At 36.2% G+C, this 20766-nt stretch overlaps 1 protein-coding gene and 1 pseudogene across 2 annotated transcripts; one reads left to right on the forward strand and one right to left on the reverse strand.

Annotated features, from left to right (window-relative positions):
• Window positions 1–7108: 7108 nt before the first annotated feature.
• Window positions 7109–8466, reverse strand: LOC137721901 (uncharacterized; annotated as a pseudogene).
• Window positions 8467–12621: 4155 nt separating this feature from the next.
• On the forward strand, window positions 12622–19046 carry LOC137722754 (chromatin assembly factor 1 subunit FAS1-like). 2 transcript variants are annotated; one of them, XM_068461836.1, is made up of 12 exons: window positions 12622–13513; window positions 13983–14082; window positions 15295–15442; window positions 15533–15656; window positions 15724–16091; window positions 16173–16490; window positions 17073–17154; window positions 17232–17372; window positions 17651–18064; window positions 18284–18421; window positions 18595–18640; window positions 18780–19046. In XM_068461836.1, the coding sequence occupies exons 1-12, from the start codon at window positions 13037–13039 to the stop codon at window positions 18929–18931; spliced, it is 2508 nt and encodes an 835-aa protein (XP_068317937.1). In that variant the 5' UTR covers window positions 12622–13036; the 3' UTR covers window positions 18932–19046. The 2 variants fall into 2 exon arrangements, with proteins under 2 accessions (XP_068317937.1, XP_068317938.1); XM_068461837.1 differs by having other exon boundaries at window positions 18783–19046.
• Window positions 19047–20766: the final 1720 nt, after the last annotated feature.

Here is a 20766-nt window from a genome sequence, read left to right on the forward strand (position 1 = left end):
TCTCTCTCTCTCTCTCTCTCTCTCTCTCTCTCTCTCTCTCTAGAGCTAGCCATGCCACTTACCAGCAGGTATCCCGAACCCTCATACATGTAAATGGTAATGAATTACAACATTGGCTAGACATTGACAAGATATATATGTTCAACAGCGAACGACACAAACCACTATGTATATATCTACTATATACAGTCATTGTAATTACAACCAGAATAGATAGATCATGACTCGTACGTGAGAGATGAGTGTTGTATGCCTGCTGCGCTCTACTAACCAACGACCACACACTTAAAACACTGTCTACTCATCATCACACCCTGTCTGTTCTTGTTAACTTGAACAAGTACATTTCACCCACGATATATCCTTTGTTTGTTTGGTCCATAGAAGGCTCTAGCTAGCTAGTTGCATCTTCATACACTTAACACAACATTGCATGCTCGCGCCAATTAGCACTACAATCTATTGTTATTCCTCTTCACTTGTAAGTGAGAGGTCTTAGGTTATATTTTTATTAAAGACGAATTTGAACCACATTATTACTAACTCATTATAAGACTAAGTCATTGCCAACCTCCTTAATGTAAATAATATCATTTGTTAAAAAAGAAAAAGAGCCATTGCATGCTCTCATCAGCTTTTCTCTTCGTTTACTATTGAATTGTTATGCATAGTGCATAACTAATGCATATATTTGTTTTCACATGTATCACCAAAAACTCAAAATAGCAGGCAAGTTCTTGTAAAACTATTAGAGAGACGGGCTAAATGCACACTTCCAACAACATATATATTATCCCTAATTTGTTAATTATTACCTGCACAATTCGTTGGATGTAAGGTTTTATCACAAAAGACCTAGGTATTAGTTTGGAGTGGGGTTGAGATATTTAAACTTTTTTTTTCTCAGAAATACAGACGATATGAGATATTTCAACAATTTTAATATTTGATTTACTATGTATTTATTTAATTATTTTCTACCTATCCAATTGAGAGATCTCTCAACTAACCAAGTTTTAGCCTGGCCTATTGCATCACTGTAGATAGGGAGACTAAATTTTTTAAAGCAAACATGTAATGATGGTGTAAGATGGTTGGGGGTTAACATGTGCTATAATATGAACATGGGAAGACATATTGATATTGTGGTGTTGGGTTGTTGCCTTTTGGGCATGCGAGAGGGGGAGGATGGGTGTGTGGCAATGTGGCATGCACTCACTACACAAAGAAAGAAAAGATGGAATTCATTAGTGGTAAAGTGACTGATAAGGATAAGCTAGCTAGCTAGCTAATAGTTGTGGTTGAAGTTGAAGTCTTGAAGGGAAGCTGGGAAGGGATCATTCATTCATTCCTTCCAAGTTCCAACCGAAAACGATAACTATTAGATACTATTTTGTAGATAAATAAAAAAAACAAAAAAGGACAAGAAGATAAAGGAGATGAGATGATGAGAAACAAAAGGAAGCTGGACAAAGACTGCGTAGTGCGTAGCCAAACAAACAAAAGGGAACATAGGGATAGCAAGGGGGATACAGAATCAATTGATTAATTAGCAATTGCCTCCCATCACTCACACTTTATTTCTCCAGAGAGATAAAGCATTGGTCACCAGAGAACCTTCCCAATAAGGAAATTATTCGCTTCGGTGGCATCTGTGTGGGTGTGTGTGGTAACCCACAATTCCCCTCCTCCTATCAATCCATCCATTCAATTTCAGACGCGCTTTTACACCTTGCCAGTTAAATATTCTTTTTCACACAGCCACAGCCACCAGTGCACCACCCTTCTCCAGAATAACACCTTCTATTCATTGTTTTAGAGCATCCCCAATGAAGGGTTCTATATAAGGCTAAAAAAGTGGTAGATATAGTTCAATTTAGAGCTTTGAGAAATCTTTGGGGCTCTAGAAAAGAATCTCTCTCAATAAGGGGCTATACATCTTTCAGGCTCTATATGGGGCTATATATTTTATCTATGTAGTAATTTGATTACGCGGTAAATTTATTTTTATCTTAACTTAATTTCTGGACGTGTTATCTTAAATTTTAATTTATGAACTTTTTAACCTAAAAAAATTCAAATTTTGACAAAGTTAAATTTCATCATTTATACATTGTTGTAGGCTCTCTTATCTCAATCTCATTTGTTGGTTTGTTTCTATGAAACCAAACAAGATAAGATTTCATTTCATAACAACCATTGGATTTGATATCTTATCTCGATCTCATCTGTTGGTTTACTTATCTGATTGACACATTCTCCGAAATCAAACTACATTTTCATTTCATAACAACTATTAGATCGGATTATCTTATCACAATTTAGTTATGTTATTTGATTATATGTTCAGTTTAGGTCTCTAAACTACCAATGTTAAATTTCATCACTTTTTTATGAATTTTTCAATCTAGAAAATTAAACACAAAGCACTACGTTTTTTTTCTAATCAATCACACAGAAAATAGCCGTTGTTTATATATGTTTTCTTAATCAAACAAACAGTTGAAAATAAACCCTTGAAATCCTAAACGGTTGAAAAATAACCTTAAAATCATGTTTTGGAATTAAAAATGGGGCTAACCCATTTCTAAACTTAAAAACAAACAAAAAAAACAAGATTGGGTCCTTAATTTGGTGTGGATACCCCTACTTTTTGGGGCTAGATGTAACCTAACTTTTTGTCACTCAAGAATTGAAGTTGCTAGTTCATGTGGTGGATGTAGCTCCATTTTTCAGCCCATTACGGATGAAATTTTTCATTAGAGCTATAAATGTGCTAGTCTCAAGAAGGATACCCCCATTAAGGATGCTCTTACAGCTTACAACTGCATTGCATTTTAGTGTTCATTACTAATAAAAATACAGAAAAATTCACTCTAATCTTTGAAAATTCTCACTTTTAGAATAAAACCTTGTGTAAGATTAAAAATTAATTATAGTTCTTAACATTTAATTGTAGTTTTGGGATACTAATTAGCTTGTATTAATTATTGAGTTTTTTGTGTGTATAGGGCCTCGTTTGGCAGTTCGAACTGTACTGATTATTTTTGTCGGATATGATAACTAGCCACCGGATAATACTGACTAAATTAGTCGGCCATTTGGTGCAGTATCAGACTCATGACCGTATTATTTATACTGTGTTTGGTATTAAACCGAATAAGAAAAGGGAAGAAAAAAATTTGACAAATCTTTGTTTGTTTGTTGAACTTTTCTCATATTTATACCTATTGAAAAACACACAAATTTTCAAATAACAAAGAAAAATAGTAAATTCCAAACATCAAATTCAAAATATTTTCCAATAACATAAAAGAAGATTCACAAAACACAACTACAATTATTACGTTATATAGATTAATCCAACCACATATTCAAGTTCACAAAATATACAAATGCAAGTTGGTTTCAGTAAGAAACAGTTTGTCCAGATAGCCAAAAATATATGCATGCTGCTGCTTTGCTTTCAATAAGAAGCAATTTGTCCAAGTACCCAAAATATATACATGCTGCAGCTTTTAACAAAAGATATGTATGTTGTTTTAACAAAATATATTGTTATTGTTTTCCAATGTCAATTGCGGTTACTTTGTCCAAGTATACGAATGATTTTTTCATTACACCATCCAAGGACAAGAATGTCCTCTCATTTTGTGGCTTTTCGAAAAGGATATTCAATGCCTTGATTTGATCCTCAATAGACAAATCCATCTTTGACAATTCTGAAGCAATCTCAAGTTTTGGATCCACTCCTTTCCTAAAAGCAGCTTGTAAAACTTCACCCAACTTATCAACTGATTCGGAAAGCATTTCTTTAAATGCCACAGCAAGATCATTATCATTAGCAACTGACATCTTCCTTTTCTTGGTACTTGAATTGCTAGAACGTCGAGCAATAAAGGGAGAACTAGTCTCCACCTTAGCTTCATCTTCATCTTCATTAATTTGCTCAACATCATTCATCATCTCAGTACGAGTTACAGCTTCTACTCCGGTTGCTCGGTCTTTCCCAAAAATAACATTCAATCTGTCATACAAGGGATACGATTTTCCTAGCCAGCTCTTTGCTTATTTGTTAACCTGCAATGAGAAAACAAATCACATTATCCATAAAATACAAATAATCTTATTTTGTTCCCTTCAACTTGTCTTGATATAATCAACCATCCATTAATTTAATTAAGATGCCATAATGAATGGGGCTAGAGGATATGGTTTGGTAGACACAATCATTGTGACATCCCGTTCCGAAGATATCAAAACGTACATGTGAAATGACTACTTTACCCCTAGTTCGTTTTTGTTATGTCTATTGGGTGTTTTGTGTGGTGTTAGCATGTGTTGGGCCACACACACACTCTCACTCTCACTGTCTCTTTGTCCCCTTCTCTGTCTCTCTCCCGTCAACCCCATTCCTTCCTCTTCCTTCGAACGCACACGGACACACACACAAACATACTAAACACCTACAGATCAAGGGAACCAAGACCACTGTCGAGCTCGTGAGGTTGAGGGGAGTGCAGCTGTACCATTTTCAGGTAAGGTTATCACCGTTTTCACGTTGATTTCACAAGGTCCGATTTGGGGTACTATTCATGCAAACGTATTTTCTCACGTTTTAAGGAAAATGGAGCTCGTAGGTAGCTTGGTGTGGTCCCAAGGAGTCTCGGAGTAGTTCGTTTGAAGAATTTGGACGTCGGGATCGCCTTATTCGAAGTTGGCCGGATTTGGAGTTTGGGGACAGGTAAGATCTCGTAGTTTTTGGCTCTTAAAAGTTGTTTGGTTGTGTTCTCCTAGTTTTAGGCGTTATTTTGGTGCAAAAATCACGAAAAATGGTTGAAAAACGAGAGAGAAATCGAAGTTAGAAGTTTTTCCAGTTTTCTGGCGCCGGCGACGACACCGGAGGTTCGCCGGAGAAGGAGACGAAATATTCCGTCAAGTCTGACGGAATATTCTTGACGCCGTTAACGGAATCTGTCAAAACTGACAGAATATTCCTTACGGCGTCAGTTGACGCCGTCAGCGTGCCAGGCACGTGCCTGCGCGTGCTAGGCGCGTGTGGCCATGCCTTGGCTGGCGCGTGGGGGCGCGTGCGGTGGTGGAAAATTTTTCTAAAAATTTGGGTGTGATCCTGAGGTTGTGTAGAGCACGTTGGTATATTCATTTGTCCAATTTGAGCAATGTATGAGAAATTATTACGAGAAGTTGGTTATGTGCTTTAAAATTGACGTTTTTATAGTTGTTTCGCATATAGGTGATACGTATCCCGAGGACGAGCGTGGTCACTCGAGGCGGGGGGGCTACGACCCTTCCACATACCAGTGAATGGGCTTTTGGTTTTCCGTATATACCTATATACTATATTTTGCCCAGAAATTGATTAAATGGTTATCAGTTATGCCATGCATTACATTATCGTTAGTCATGCATCGTTGGTTGCATTAGTAGTTGCATATATATATATACATATGCATATTGGGTGCTGTGGACGCACAGGTAAGTGCCAGGTAAGTGTTATTTATGTTTATCTTTCAGTAGTGGTTTGAGATGCTTAGAGAGCTCATAACCTGCACCCCCGGTGTTAGTGCTCCCGCCTAGAGTAGGGCACAGTCCTTCACGTGATGTTCACCTCCCGCACCACACGCTCAGCTTGGATCCAAGTTAGGTGCACAGTCCTGTCGTACAGACCACATTAGGTGGTTCCGAATCGTAGGTGACCCGCGATTATTCGCACAGCCTTCACGTGATCGTAGCACTAGAGCGTATATATGTATTACACCCAGGCCTGTCGTACAGACCACTTTAGGTGGTTCCGACTCGTGGGCAGGTTCAGTTATTAAGTTTGAGATTTGAGCTCTACATGCAGCCGTACAGGTCACGTTAGGTGACTCCGGCTGCCAGATTATATGTTATTGATATGATTTATACCTGAGCACTTGCATTTCATTATGAGATTTTGACATGGCACAATCTTGAGCATGATTGGCATATCCATATACATACGTATATATGTTTATTTTCTGGGAAGTATACAGGTTTTACGGCGAGGGGTTAGAATGTGTTTTCTAAATGGTTTTCGAAAAGCTTTGTTTTTGCCCACTCACGCTTTTGTTTTGCGCCCTTCCAGGTTCTAGTTGCTTAGCAGTTTTGGTGGTTTCCCAGAGGGCTTTCCCGACATATCTGACAGACATTCACCAGCGTAGGGTCACCTTCGGGTGTACTATTGTCGAATCATTTTTCTTTGGACTGCTGTAGACTTATTGCTCTGAACTTAGCGTCTCACTTGCGCTAGCACATGTTTTTAGTACTTTGTATGCTAGTTTTTAATTATTCGTACTTTTTATATTACTACTTTATTAGCTTCCGCACATGCACATGGTTACGTCACCTCCGTGTGACGGCCAGCACGCCCTAATCTCGGTCGGGGTGTGTCAATCATACTATTAAAATGTATGTAAAACAACATGTTAAGTAATCAAATATGTAAAGTTAAATTCTAGTATTATGTTAGATAATTACCTTCCAATAGGATTTGTCATACTTCAGTGCTATCAACCTCAAACATTTTCGTACATCATTCCATGCAAAACCAGTTTTATTAATCATGTTGTAAACTATTGCATATTCTTTTTTCCACCTCCTCATTTTGGACTCAATATGTGGAACTGCCTTTATAAGGCATTAGGACATTTCAAATTAATAGCTATTTCAAACTGAGCCATTGTTTTGGGTTTGAAACAACCATTATCACATCGTAAATTCTTAACACTGCCTCCTCAAGTATGGACAACAATGCATCTTCTTCATATTGTTTCCAAACCCTTATACTTCCTTATGGTTGACTACTTTGTTCACTTTCCATTCCTATAATTACATACACAATAAGATAGCATATAGTCAATTGTGCATATAATTAATAGTAAGTGATCAAAACCATAAGCAAATCATCACACTTTTTAAATAAATAGATAACCAGGTCACACTTTGTTCGAATAAAGTATCATAACCGAATCACACTTTGTCCCACAATACATAAAAAATCACTATTTGTTCAAATAAAAAACCATAACCAAATCACAACATACATATATAAGAAAATTTAATCAAATCACACTTGTGCACGCCACTCATTGTACATATTCATCGCCAAAGTGTTTCTCCATGCAGTCCATTCTTATGTAGGTTGAATAGTCTCAATCATATCTTCATCATCATCATCATCACTTTCAGATTCGTCCAAGTTTAAGACTTCATTTTCTATTGGATTAGCTAACATATGTCTTCTAATAAGATGTAATACGTAGCAGGCTGTCATAATCCTAAGTTGTGTTTTAATTAGGAAAAATGATGGACCTCTTAAGATGCTTCAACGCATCTTAAGTAGTCCAAAACATCTCTCAATGGCATTTCTAGCTGCATCATGTTTAATATTGAAATGCTCCTCATGATTAATCAGGAGTCTTCTATTTCTCCACTTCGAGAGATGGTAACGCACTCCCCTATATGGTGCAAGGTATCCTTGACACATTTGTGTACCCACCATCCACAGGGTAGTAACACCCTAACACACCAAAAAATGTATATTACAATATATAAGAAAATTGAGGATTCAAATAACTAATATAAATAAATAAACTATTGTTACCTGTGGGAACTTTGAATCCTAACGGTCTACTTATCGCATCTCGGAGTACTCTAGAATCAAAGGCCGACCCTTCCCAACTTGTGTACACCAATATAAAATTCATGTCTATATTATAAACTCCTAACATATTGGTTGCAATCTCTCCCTTCCTTGATTGGTATCTTGGTTTATCTTACTCAGCTCAGGAACATGAACGTTAATGTAAGTCCCATCCAATGCCCCCAAGCAATTCTAAAAAAAAATCATTGACATTAGTAAGTTCAATATATTTAATTACATTAATTTTAGAAGTAATTTTTATAAAATATGAAGAATGCCTCAAACCAACTCCATTTAGGATCTGGGTAGGCATTAGGAATGGGGTCTGGCACTTTCAAAAGTCTACCTTGTAGCCTTAACACTCCATGTAAAATGGAATTGAAATACCTACTTATGGTCTCCCCGAATCGACAAAACCTACTCCCAATTGTATGATTCTTTACATGATGTGCAAGTATATGCAAAAACATGCAAACTTGTTCTTCCATTGTCACTACACTATCCAATTTTACTCTACCGTAGTCATGGAGCATCTAACAGAAATATCGTTCTTCTATTCATTCTAATTTGGTTCACACACTGAACATCATCGTATCCTATTATCCTATCTAAATAGGCTGACCGACCATTCTTCTAACAAATGTGCAATTTCGAAGTGCAAGTTGCCGATTCCGCCTTCTAGCTGAATTAGGATTCATCATGAACCACATCATCAACCAAGTCACAATATTCAAGTACCACAACTTAACAATGAAGCATGCCACAATCTTTCTTTCATCCATGTCTAGTGAAAATATAAAATAACATTATTAGATAGTGGCAAATAATTAAGTAACTGAAGTATGACATTATAAGGACATAAGAAGGATACAAGAAGACATGATTATTGGCTAATTAAAGCAAAAATGCAAAGGAGATTAAACATCTGTAGTAGTAGAATACAAAGGATACAAGCATACATGGGTATTGGGTCTAACCATCTAGAAGCTAAACATTTTGTTTTAGCTGCTGTTTTGAGGTTCCAAGTGTCAACCAATGGAGCCCCAAGTGTACAAAATATTTAATTATCTCAATTTGATTCTCCCGTTTCATTAATTCAATGTAACTTGCATTATCTTGTTTCGTTCTACTTTAGTATGCATCTTTTATGCTTTCCTCTGCAACCAAGTTCGAACGAATCCTCTTCCCATAGTTTAGGATTTAATTAATTATGTTATCGAGTCAAGTTGTTAGCATTGTTTGGACTGGCTTTTTTGAATCATTTACCATGATATCAACCTCATCCTCGATATTGAACATTATTACACCTAAGATATAAAACATATGACTGAGAATATACCTACACGCATGTTATCTGCCTCGTTATTTAAGACTCGGTCAAGTGCTAATTTAAATTATGAACAAAACTAATTGTTGTTTCCTTTTGTTTTTCCCCGATGTGTACAACGGTTTTATAATCTCTGAAACTGTAGTGGAATATGTTATTCGTATGGTAAAGATCTATATTCTAAGCACATCAATACAATGAACTAAGATCCCAAAAGACAGAAAAATAAAGTGCATAGCAGCATTAATGGATAGAGGAACACAGCAGCCATATGAGAAAACCAGAAAATTTACCTCAAAAAGAAGAGCTGGGAGGCTAATAGGAAACCCTAACAAGTATAGAGAAAAACACTGCAGGGCCGTATGCAGCACCCCGAGAATTGCCAAAAACTATAATGCTAAACAGACAATCAAATCTAAAATTCAACCCCAACAGCAAACCTTAAAATTCGAAAATTCTAATTAAAACACAAAATTATATAATCAATTGCATAATTAGAGAGAAAACAATAATTAGATTTAATCAATTGAAAGAAAATTGCAAGAAAAATAAAAGGCGAGGGAAGAACAGAGAGGGGCGGAACCTGGGAAGAAGAAGAAAAATGAGAAGATGAACTGGGATTCAAACGAAGAAGAAGAAGGCGTTTGAAAAGACGAACCTGTGATTCAGATGAGAAAGGAAGGCAGAGAGAGCGTTTGGAGCGGAAGGAGAGAACCTGACTAAATTGTACAGTGGTTTTGGATGGTATAACCAAGCGGCTCTGTAAAGTTGGTGGGCTTGAATTATTTAATCTGATAATTATTTAATACAAACAGACATCAAACATCGTATTCGTATTATTAGCATTATCCGATGTCTTATACTGTGTGCTAAACAAGGCATAGGTTATCTATTGGTTTTTATAAACAATAAAATTTTAATTTATCATTCATAATTGTTGTTAAGTTTTCCGAATGAGAAGTCATATATCATCATCATCTATTCTTTTTTTGTGCATAAAATTTCTCATATGTATATACTTATTAAGTACTTATATGTTTAGATACTATAATTACATACCAATGCATTTATAAAATAAACCTATGCAAGTTTTATCTTAAAAGACATTAGTAAAATAAAAAGCGAACCATCGGTGGTTGAACTCTATTGTATTATTGTTGTACCTTTTCAATGTATGATTTGCTCCATATATTTCTTACTTGTAATGGTTGAGCCAACTTTGAACTTACAACAGGTTGATTGCTGGCCTGAACTCAATGGTGTAAAGTCCATAATATAACCTAAGCTTGGCCCAGGACCCGCTCTCTTGAGCCCAATTTGACTATGACCAACCTTGCACACTTAAAACATAATATTTGAATATAATTTATATCAGTCTCTTTCCCTTTAGGGATCCCTTAAATAAGGTCAAGGATTGTTTGCTCTTCCATTTGCTGTGACCTCCCGTGTTTTTCTGTTTATATAGTCACGGTTAAGTCACGTCAACATTTTATATTACTATTTATTTTTGTCTTATTATCTTTATAAAAATATATATATATAAAATGTTGACGTAACTTAACCGTGATCACACAAAATAAGAGAACACTAGAAGTGAGAGAACAGACAATCCTTGTCCCTTAAATAAACTTATCTGAGTGATTAATTGTAGGGTTAAATTTTCAATGAGTTTCGACAATCCAACTATCTATTAAGAGTTGGTTTTGGTTCGGTAATTGAATTGAAAAGTGGTTACCGAAAACTGAAGCAAAAAATCAAAATAAGAGGAAAAAAACCTAATCCTAAACAAAAAATTTTGGTTTACCGAAAATCAATAATTGCGAATTTTATTTTTTTGATTTTGGAAAACTAAAACAAAAAACGCTAAATCTTGAAAGAGAAAGGGAGAGGGAGTGAGTTTGCAAAGTGATAAATAGAGGGTTGAGAAGGTGAAAGAGTCCGTGCAAGCCATAGCTAGAAGATGAATTTGGAGGTATGGTGCGGTGCGGTGTGGTCTGTGGTGTTGAGTCCCCGAATAGGAAACAAAGAGAGAGAAAGGGTCAGAGTCGTCGAGGAGAATGAAAGGGAGAGTTTTATTTTTTATGTATGATTGAGATCTAATCTCAATCAAATCTAACGACAAACATATATTTCAAATGCATATAATTTTCATATATGTAAGTATATATGGTTCGGTTCAGTATTATCGAACACATGGAGCTGTGGTACCAATCTCGTGCCGAAGTTTTGGAAATTGTTCGGTTTTGATTACCGGATGGTTCGGTATTATCGGTTAATTTTTTTTTTCTAGTCGTGTTTGGTATGGTTCGGGTCAAGTTTGATTTTTTCGGTTATTTTTCCAACCTTATTCTATCTTTAAGATTTTCTCTCAAAGGTTATCTCTACAAAAATATACAAATATGAAACGATATTACTGTTAAATCAAATGATAGAATTTTAGTGTATTTTCTAAGAAGTGTATTTGTTATTTTATTCAAATATGAATATTTTGTAACTAATTTTTACCATGCTAGATGCTACCATATATGAGTTATTATATTTGGTGAGGTATAAATTTTTAGATTGCCCTAGTGCTAAATCTTTGTTAGCGTAGACGTAAAGGGGGTAAAATGGCTCAATTTTGACAATTACAAGGGTAAAAATAGACATATTTAGTTTTAACTGGTAAAGTGAGGCTTAGTGGCAATTACAAGAAGCAAATCAATAAATAAGCCTAATTTTTATCAGGGTCGGTCCCTGTAATCGGACATTCCAATCAAAATGGTCCTTGTTAAGTTTGATCAATTTTGATTTTTAAATCTTTAAAAAAAGTTTGTTTTATGATTATTAATCTACATGTAAGCATATGATTGGATAGGTAGAATTCACTCACGTGTCACATTATATATTAGTAAAAGAGTGGTGTTATTCAAACAATTATTTTTACCTCTCACGCATTACTTTTTAATTTTTTTTAACAAATGTCAAATGATATTATCTATACTAAAAATGATGAGGATGAGTTTAGCCTTACAATGAGCTAACAATAATATGATTTAAATTTGTCTTTGACAAGCAATAATGGGCTAGCATTCCTTGTTAATTTTTGTTCTTCGTTTTTCTTCAATTCATTTATTAGGCGATCGAAAATTAAGAGACGTGTGTAAGAGATAAAAGACGGATATGGATAACACTACCCTAATAAAAAATAACAAAAAATTGCAGAATGACCAAATTAATTTAGAGAAATCATTTTCAGATCTAAATTGACATTGATTTTCTATTTCAAGATTTGATCGAAAAGTCCAAGCTCTACCGTTATAAAAACTCAAAATAATATTAATGAATGTGTCCAGCCCAGCTTGACTGGGCAAAGGCCCAAATTTGAGATTTTATTGCTTGTGTTCTGCATGGAAATTTCACCAAAAGCAGACACGAAATAGAAACGCCGTGCTTTCCCCACGTGTCTAATTTACTGGTGTCCCGGCGCGGCCATTCCCGTTTCCCATTACCGCTCAAATGCAATGGCATTGAGGCGCGAAAATCGAAATCCATCCATGAGCGTTATTTTGGAACTTTGGGAGGCAAAACCAATTTGGCGGGAGAAACAAAAAAAATTATGACAATTAGAAGAAAATTTAAATCCTTAAAAAAAAGAAGATTGTCTCGCTCATCGAAACCATTTTATATCATTTACTGAAAAAAATCTGTTTATTCTTCAAAATCATTTCTATTTAGCTCTTGGATAAAAAATTTGTTAATTTATATATGTACTGCCGCTCTCTGCCTCCACTACCGTCGTCACCCCTTCTTTTTCAGAAAATAAAAATCTCAAAGAAGGTTTTTTGTTTGTGTGAATATTTTCTCTCTCTCTCGTTAGGGTTTCAGAGTCTTATATCGTCTTTCTTCCTAATCCCCAATCCAATTGACAGCAAACGGCGCCCTTATCCGTCCGTTTCAGATTCCGTGGGAGTTCGGGATTCGTATCTGTGACTTTCATCTGCGGTTTGACTGAATCGGACTTTTCTAGCCCTAGGGTTTTGAGAATGACGTGTGAAGCGGCGGTAATCGACGGCGTAAATGATCCGAGCAGCCAGAAATCTACCAACCAAGATCGGGTGAGGAAGACCCAGAAGCGAAAGAGGGCTAGCATGGATCCAGAGTGTTTGGGAGTTGAGGCGAAAAGTGTAAAGGTTCAATCTTTTCGCAAGCAGCTTGATGGGTTGTTTGGGTACTACAAGGAACTGATGGGTCAGAAATTAGATTTAGATCCGAAGCAATGTGTGAACAATGCGAACTCGATCATTGGGGCTTTGATCGAAGAGAGTGGGCTGCCATTGTCCAAGCTTGTTGAGGAGGTCTTTGACAAGGTCAAGAACCGAAATGAGGTTTTTGGGAATGTGACTTTGGCCTATGTGAAGAGCATTGTGCTCTTTGTTGGGCAACGAGTGATGTATGGCGTACCGAATGTTGATGCTGATGTGTTGGAGGACGAGTCCGAGTCCTGTCTTTGGTGTTGGGAGGTAATGAATTTTTGTGAAGATTCAATATTTGCCAATCTATTTCGTTCTTGGTTTGTTCAATTTGTGTATTTTTCTGAATTTGTGGTGATATATTTATGAACTTGTGTTTTGGTTAATCTAGTTTTGATTATTATTCTTATTGGGTATGTTTTTGTTCACGTTAGATTGTATTTAGATTGTTGTTTAGGTCCTCATTTAATTGCTGTTCCATTGTGGGCATTTAGTTTGATGCTTGGAGAGAAAAACCGAATACCCTGGCAGTTTAGCTTTGTTTCTGAATATTTGACAATTTTATGTTCACCCATAGCTTTTTGCTCTTTTGAGATGTTACCTATAGCTACTGCTTTCTTGCTTGCTTGTGTATTGTTGGGCTGCCTACTAGTTGTTGCTGTTTGTGAACTTTCTGTGGTGCAGTGTTTATCTTATCTTTGATTTAATAAGTTATTATGCTTTCTTATGTATTGTATAGACAAGAGATGTAAAGTTGATGCCAGCATCTGTGCGAGGAGTATTGAATATTAGGCGTACCTGTCGAAGAAAGATCCATGAGAGGATTACTGCTGTTTCTGGTATATATGTGCCTCCTTAAATAGATGGCTGGTTTTGGTTGTCTTTTGCAGTCCTTACAAATATTGAGCAATGATGCAAAGGATTTTTTTTTTTTTTTTTTTTTTTTTTGTGTGTGTGTGTGTTTGGTTTTGTAATAACTGAATCACATGAAGGTTGTCACCACAAAGCAGATTGCTTCACCATAATTCTTATTGTCTCCAGTAACATTCTCTGTTGCTATGGTACCAATATATTCTTAAAAACCTTGTAATGTGATACTTGTTCTGTTAGGCAGAATCAGAAGCATGCAATGGCTGGAGCGATTTACTGCATAAGTTGGGTTTTGACTTCCTTTAAGTTAAAATAGACTTTTCAAGCATAAGGGATTTTGGATAATTGATCTAATTATTCCTTGTCCTCTCTGTTTTTGAAATTTGAGTGCCCCCTATATACCAAGGGAAAAATCATGTTATGCTTTCTCATATGCACATAGTGTATTTGGCTCAAAGACTATTTGTTATGTTACTAGCCATGCATAAACGCTTCTCGAAGGCTAACCTAAACAAAGAGAAGAAGGGTTCTGGGGGTGAGGGGTAGTCTTTCATTTACTTAATACAGATTTGGGGGTCAGACGAGGATAAGATCAGAGAAAGTGGAAACTAGAAAAGAGTATGATGCAGAAAATTGAACAATAAAGACAGGAAGTGATTACTTACATTCATCTGCTTTAGGTTGATGTTTCCAATCAACAATCACAAAATTTGTTAATGCTTTTTAGGGGGCGCGCTCCCACATTAGTACGGATTATCTTTGACAATTATAGATTTGATTTCTTTATTCTTTTTGGGTATTGACATACTACCGAGAAATAAAATTGATAAGAGTGTAGAGTAATTAAAGCTGATGCAAAGTGGAGGTCAATTCTTTCATACACTGATGTGAATTAGTACACACAAACCTCTTGTGCTTGTTGATCTTGTTTCTTCCCTTATCTTGTGTCTTGTTAGTTATACACTATGTGCACTTGAGTTCAACTCAGCTCACTGATATAGACTTTATCTATTCCTTTTCCATGTGGCTATGAAAAGAAATATAAGTTGGTTTTTTCTTTGTACATGACTCCAGGCTGACTTGAACCATTCTGCACCTTTAATTCCTGCACTGTCATCTTCATTAAGTTCATTTGGGGTTTTTATTGTGAGATGAGTTACTGACATTTATGTTTATGTTAGGAATGACAATGGCACTACAAAATCCCGAAAGCGACCAAAATTACATACATTACCTGATGAAGGCATCAGAACGGCTTGATAAAGCGCTGTCCGAGGAAAAGATTCGCGCGTTAATAGATCGCTTATCAGTGAAAAATGGTGCAGATGTGTATGTATATTCTGGGAGTATCAGTAAGAGTGTTTCAATTTTACATTTTATATCCATTAAGGTTTTATTTTGTTTACCTATTTGTTGCAGGGCAAAGAAGGAAGCAAAAAGAGAAGAAAAACTACTCATTAAACAAATGGAAAGAGATAAACGAGAGGCTGAGAAAGAGAAAAAAAGATTGGAACGTGAGCGGCAAAAGGAAGAGTTGCAAAGTGTAAGTTATTTGTTGATACCTGTCGTGCTTTCTAGTTGTAGTGTCATGAACTTTGTAAGTTTTTCAGGACAAAGAGTTAAAGCGGCTGCAAGGGGAGTCAGAAAAAGATGAAAAGCGTCGTGAAAAAGCAGAGTCTGAAATGAGGAAACTGCTGAGGAAGCAGCAAGAGGATGCTGAAAGAGAACAACGCCGTCGACAAAAGGAAGAAGCTGAATTGAAAAAAAAACTTTCCATAAAAAGGCAGGCTTCAATTATGGAACAATTTGTCAAAAGAAGCAAAACCAGAGCTGCATGCCAGAATGACCAATTCCTAACTAAAGCAATTGTCTCCGAATCATTGGGTAAAAACAGTGAAAGTATGCCTGATGTAGTAACTCAGTCAATGGATTACATTCTTTCATCTAATATGGAGATTAGTGCTGAGGATATACGCAGGTTGGTATTATCAATATTCAAACCATATAACAATAAAGATGTATTCGTCTCAAAGTAAGATAGTTTCTTCACACATTGCAGGTCACACTTGTCTTCTTGGCGCCATGTTGGTTATGTTATTCGTTCAAACAGAAGCCAACACTGGGGCCGACGTCAGAAGCCTAAGATTGAACTATTTAAGGAACTGAAGCTCACAACCAGTAAAGAGCTAGTTCATGGTGATTTAAGCACGGAGAAACTTGCAGATAGATGGGGAGAACAAGTTTGCAATGATAAATCATGTCAGACTAATACAGATTGTTCTCTTGCTGATGTTAAAAGATGCAAGCTGGGAAAGCAGTTGTTACAATTTGATAAAAGCTGTAGACCTGCATTTTATGGTATATGGCCTAAGAAAAGGTGAGCTCATCTCCTTCATGGCATTTTAGTTTATGGGGTGTGATATTAATTTGAGATTTATTAAGCACATATTGTATGGCTCAGAGGAGGTCTAAATTAGTCAACCTGCACAGTGTCCACTATTTGATCATTTAACTTTAATGACTGCTTGATGTTTCAGACAGCAACATATTGTTTGTCAATTGTCAAGTAATTTGTTGGAAACATGCCAATGTGCACATACAAGTAGTTAAAACCCACAGGCTGGCACATAATCTGTTTATGATTGTGCCTATCTGTAGCTGACCCTAATTAGTTTGCATCACATTTTTATTGAGCACTTCTGATTGGAAATTCTTGGGTACAACGGCAAAAGGGAAGCAAGAAAGTACATCATTTGAGCTCTTTACAGGTTTTATTTGTCTATTTTACATCTAAATTTACGTAGTGCATATTTTTGTAAATGCCATTTTTATTGTGTCTATGCGGTAGTGGAATTAAATCATGACATTTTATGTCTTATGTGATGTCAAGAATGCTTAACTGCTTTGTGCTCAAATATGACAATGCTCATTTTTGTTGTAATATAATGTGGTCTTTCAGTCATGTTGTTGGACCATGCCACCCTTTTAGGAAGGACCCAGACTTGGATTATGATGTTGACAGCGATGAGGAGTGGGAAGAGGTAATATATGACTCTTTTCATATAGTTGATATGTAGGAAATGATTGTCAGTAATGACTAATGACTGTCATTATCCAGGAGGAGCCTGGAGAAAACCTCTCAGATTGCGATAAAGACGACGAAGAAGAAAGCTTGGAAGAGGGTTGTTCTAAACCTGATGATGAAGACGAAAGTGAAGACGGCTTTTTTGTACCTGATGGGTATCTCTCAGAAAATGAGGTGAGAATTTGTGGAGTTGCTTTTCACCCTTATGATAATCCTTTGAATGATCATTGCGTCTGTCCACCAAAATCTGGTTGGTCTGCTAATGTCCTTATTAAGCCACTGTAAGCAGTCATGCTGTAGAGTAATTCCATAGGCATAACATTTTCCTTGCTGAATCTTTCTACAATTCTACCTATAACTGGTGAGGGAAATATTGTCCATTCTCCTCACCTAAATTATCTTTATACGAAAGTAAGTATCTATTTGTGAAACTACCTATTTTATGCATGCAGGGTGTACAAGTTGACAGGATGGAAACTGATACAACATTTGAGGAGACCAGAAGCTCACCCAGTGTTAAGCAAGATTTAGAGAGTGAAAAATTCTCTATATTGCTTCGACAGCAAAAATATTTAGGGAATTTGACAGAACGTGCTCTTCAGAAAAATCAGCCTTTAATTATATCAAATATGGTGCATGACAAGGTCTCTTTGTTAAAGGCTGAAGATCTTAATGGTACTCTTAAACTGGAACAGATGTGCTTGCAAGCTCTGAGTATTCATGTATTTCCTGGTAGCTCACCTGTGGAGATATCAGTTGATGGCATACAAGAGGACGACCAAGAAGTTTGTCTTTCAAGTGGCAATCGTTGTAGTAAATCAACCTCTTCTGTGACAGTTATACCAGAATCAGATTTGCCTGCAATAGTAAGTATTGCATTTGTTTCTACAACTTAATTCAGAAACCATTTATGAGAGTTTCTGGTTTACATGAGCTGTTTCATTGGTACTGCATCGTAAACTTGGTCATAGTCCAAACTAATAGGAGGGGTTGGGGATAGCCTCATACATAATTTTGCTTTGTTTAAATCTCTTTTTTAATGGTGCCAATGGTTGGCTACTAAGAATAATCTTTGCAATTTTCAGGTGTCCGTCATTCAGTCATGCTCACAGAGCATAAATAAGGTGTTACAAACTTTGCAACACAAGTTCCCAGCTGTATCGAAGTCTCAGTTAAGGAATAAAGTGCGCGAGATATCAGATTTTGTGGATAGCCGCTGGCAGGTTAATGACTCTTTAACTTGGTTAAGTTACTCACACACGCACAGAAACACACGAGGTCTTGAATATTTGGGATGTTGCAATTTGGTCACTTGGGGAGTGAGATATGCCTCTTTGGCTCAGTCTTATATATGTTGGAATTTATGGTTTGCTAATATACGATCATCTTAATGCAGGTGAAGAAAGAAATTTTGGACAAAGTTGGCTTGTCAATATCTCCGGGTATGTGTGACTGTTCAGATGAGTAAATGCTACACTATAAATTTTTCAGATTACATTTGTACCATCTCTAATGGAGGTTGTTTACCATCATGAATCTGGTCAATTTATTTATTTGAGACTAATATTCGTTTGTGATTAGCAGAAAAGAGTGCTGGGCGGAGCAAGAGTATAGCTACCTTTTTCTCGAAAAGGTGCTTGCCGCCTACTGATAAAAGCTTTACTCCTAATGAAAATTCACCTCAGGTAGCTGGGAAGGCAAGTTGTGTGGAAGGGGATCAGAGTTGCACGTAGGAACATCCGTTGGTTCTTGTTGAAGTTCCCCGCCGTCTTTTGTAATATACGGGACGGGGTATGTGGCTGTGTTTTGGACAGTGGCATGGCATGTATAATAATTACTATATACCAGCATAGCAGCAGCATATATATATATCTCTGAAATCCCGTATAGTAAAGGTGGGGTTTGGTGTAAGATCTTAGTTTGAGAATTCAGATAGTAGAACAGAATCCACTTACCTGCGTCTGATTGGGACAACTGCAGTATGGAGGAAGGTTTAAGGAGTGGTAATTAGTTGGTCGAAATGAAGAGATGTATCTACTAGTGACTGACTTTTCAACATAATAATTAATTTTGGGGGTGGTGAGTAATTAATGAGCATCTATCTTGTGTGATTAGACTAGAGAGTCATATCATGTCATGTGTATGGATTCGTAATGGGTAGAGGCCCTAGAGGGGGGTATTGGAGGAAAAGCATTGACCTTTGAATGAATTTTGTGGATGTGTTTTGTCCCATAAGCTTTTAAAGCAAAAGCTAAGTAAAACCAATTTTGCTTGCTTGGTTGCTTGCTTTGTAAACTAGACTCGCTGACCTGTACTCGACAACAGAATTGAATCGGAAGGAAAATACAGGTGGGAGATTGTGACCAATTTTGCTTTGTAAACCGATTGCTCATTGGTTTTACCATTTGTTTATCTATTAGGGATTTGTCTGCCTTTTCAAGGCTTAAAATGGAAATGCCTCTCCATGAATTTCATTCCCTCTTCCGGTATGTGTTTCAGCTGCAATTTTCTGTTTATATTGCATGTTTTTTGTTTTCAATCAATGATGAGATTGGATTCGATTTGGTTCGATTCAACGAGCGTTTAAGTTCAAAGTAATAGATGAACAAATGGGAAGATTGAAAGTCTTAAAGTTGTTTATTTTCTACCACAAAGCTAAGGTTGCTTCAACAGTTGAACCAAGTACAACGCTGGCTGCTACATGTACGATGTATTCCTACGCATATGATATGACAAAACACAGAGATACAAAAGGGACGAATATTCACTATTATTCTCTTCATATTTTTGTTTTATTTATTTTATTTTAAGGGGTGTCACCGTCGACGCTAATTCATGTACAGCAAGAAAACGAATCCATGTGGAATATTATCTCCCTCTTTCGATAATCTTTCCATGTGGAATATTTCTCTGTCTCTGATTTTGTTAACGTGAAAGAGAGAGACTCTCTTTCACAAAAATTTTGTCTGGAATTGAGGAGGAACTCCTTAAATATATCGTGGTTTATTCACAAAAATTACAATATATAATCGGAACTGTTTAAATTATAAATACTTAGGTGTATATTATCTTTACAAAAATCAATTAAAGTTAAAGTTGTTTAGTCATCAAACTGTATAAAATAGATAGACGAATTTAGTAAAAGTATTATAAACCATTTATTTATTTACTACAATTAATTTACTAAATGATATTGATTTTAATTGATTTTTTTGCAAAAATTTACATAATGATTTATAATAAAAACAGTTCCGATCATAAAACACAAATTTTTTTTAAATAGACCGCCGTGTTTTAAACAATAACACCTCTTTAACGCGAAGGAACCATGCTTTTCTCAGCGACGTGAAAAACAACACCATCACACAGGGTCCCCAGCGGTTATCTTGTGTACATTGTTCACCCCATACCTGTCTATCCCTAATTCCAGCTCAATTTACAAGTACACGTGGCTCCTATATACTCTTCCAGATTCATTTGTTGAAAATTTTACACTAACTATTGTTAGCAACCCTATTATGACCACTCACAGAAGTGTATATATGCAATATATATATATATATATATA

Source organism: Pyrus communis, chromosome 17 (genome assembly GCF_963583255.1).
Source record: "Pyrus communis chromosome 17, drPyrComm1.1, whole genome shotgun sequence".
Classification (NCBI taxonomy): Eukaryota; Viridiplantae; Streptophyta; class Magnoliopsida; order Rosales; family Rosaceae; genus Pyrus; species Pyrus communis.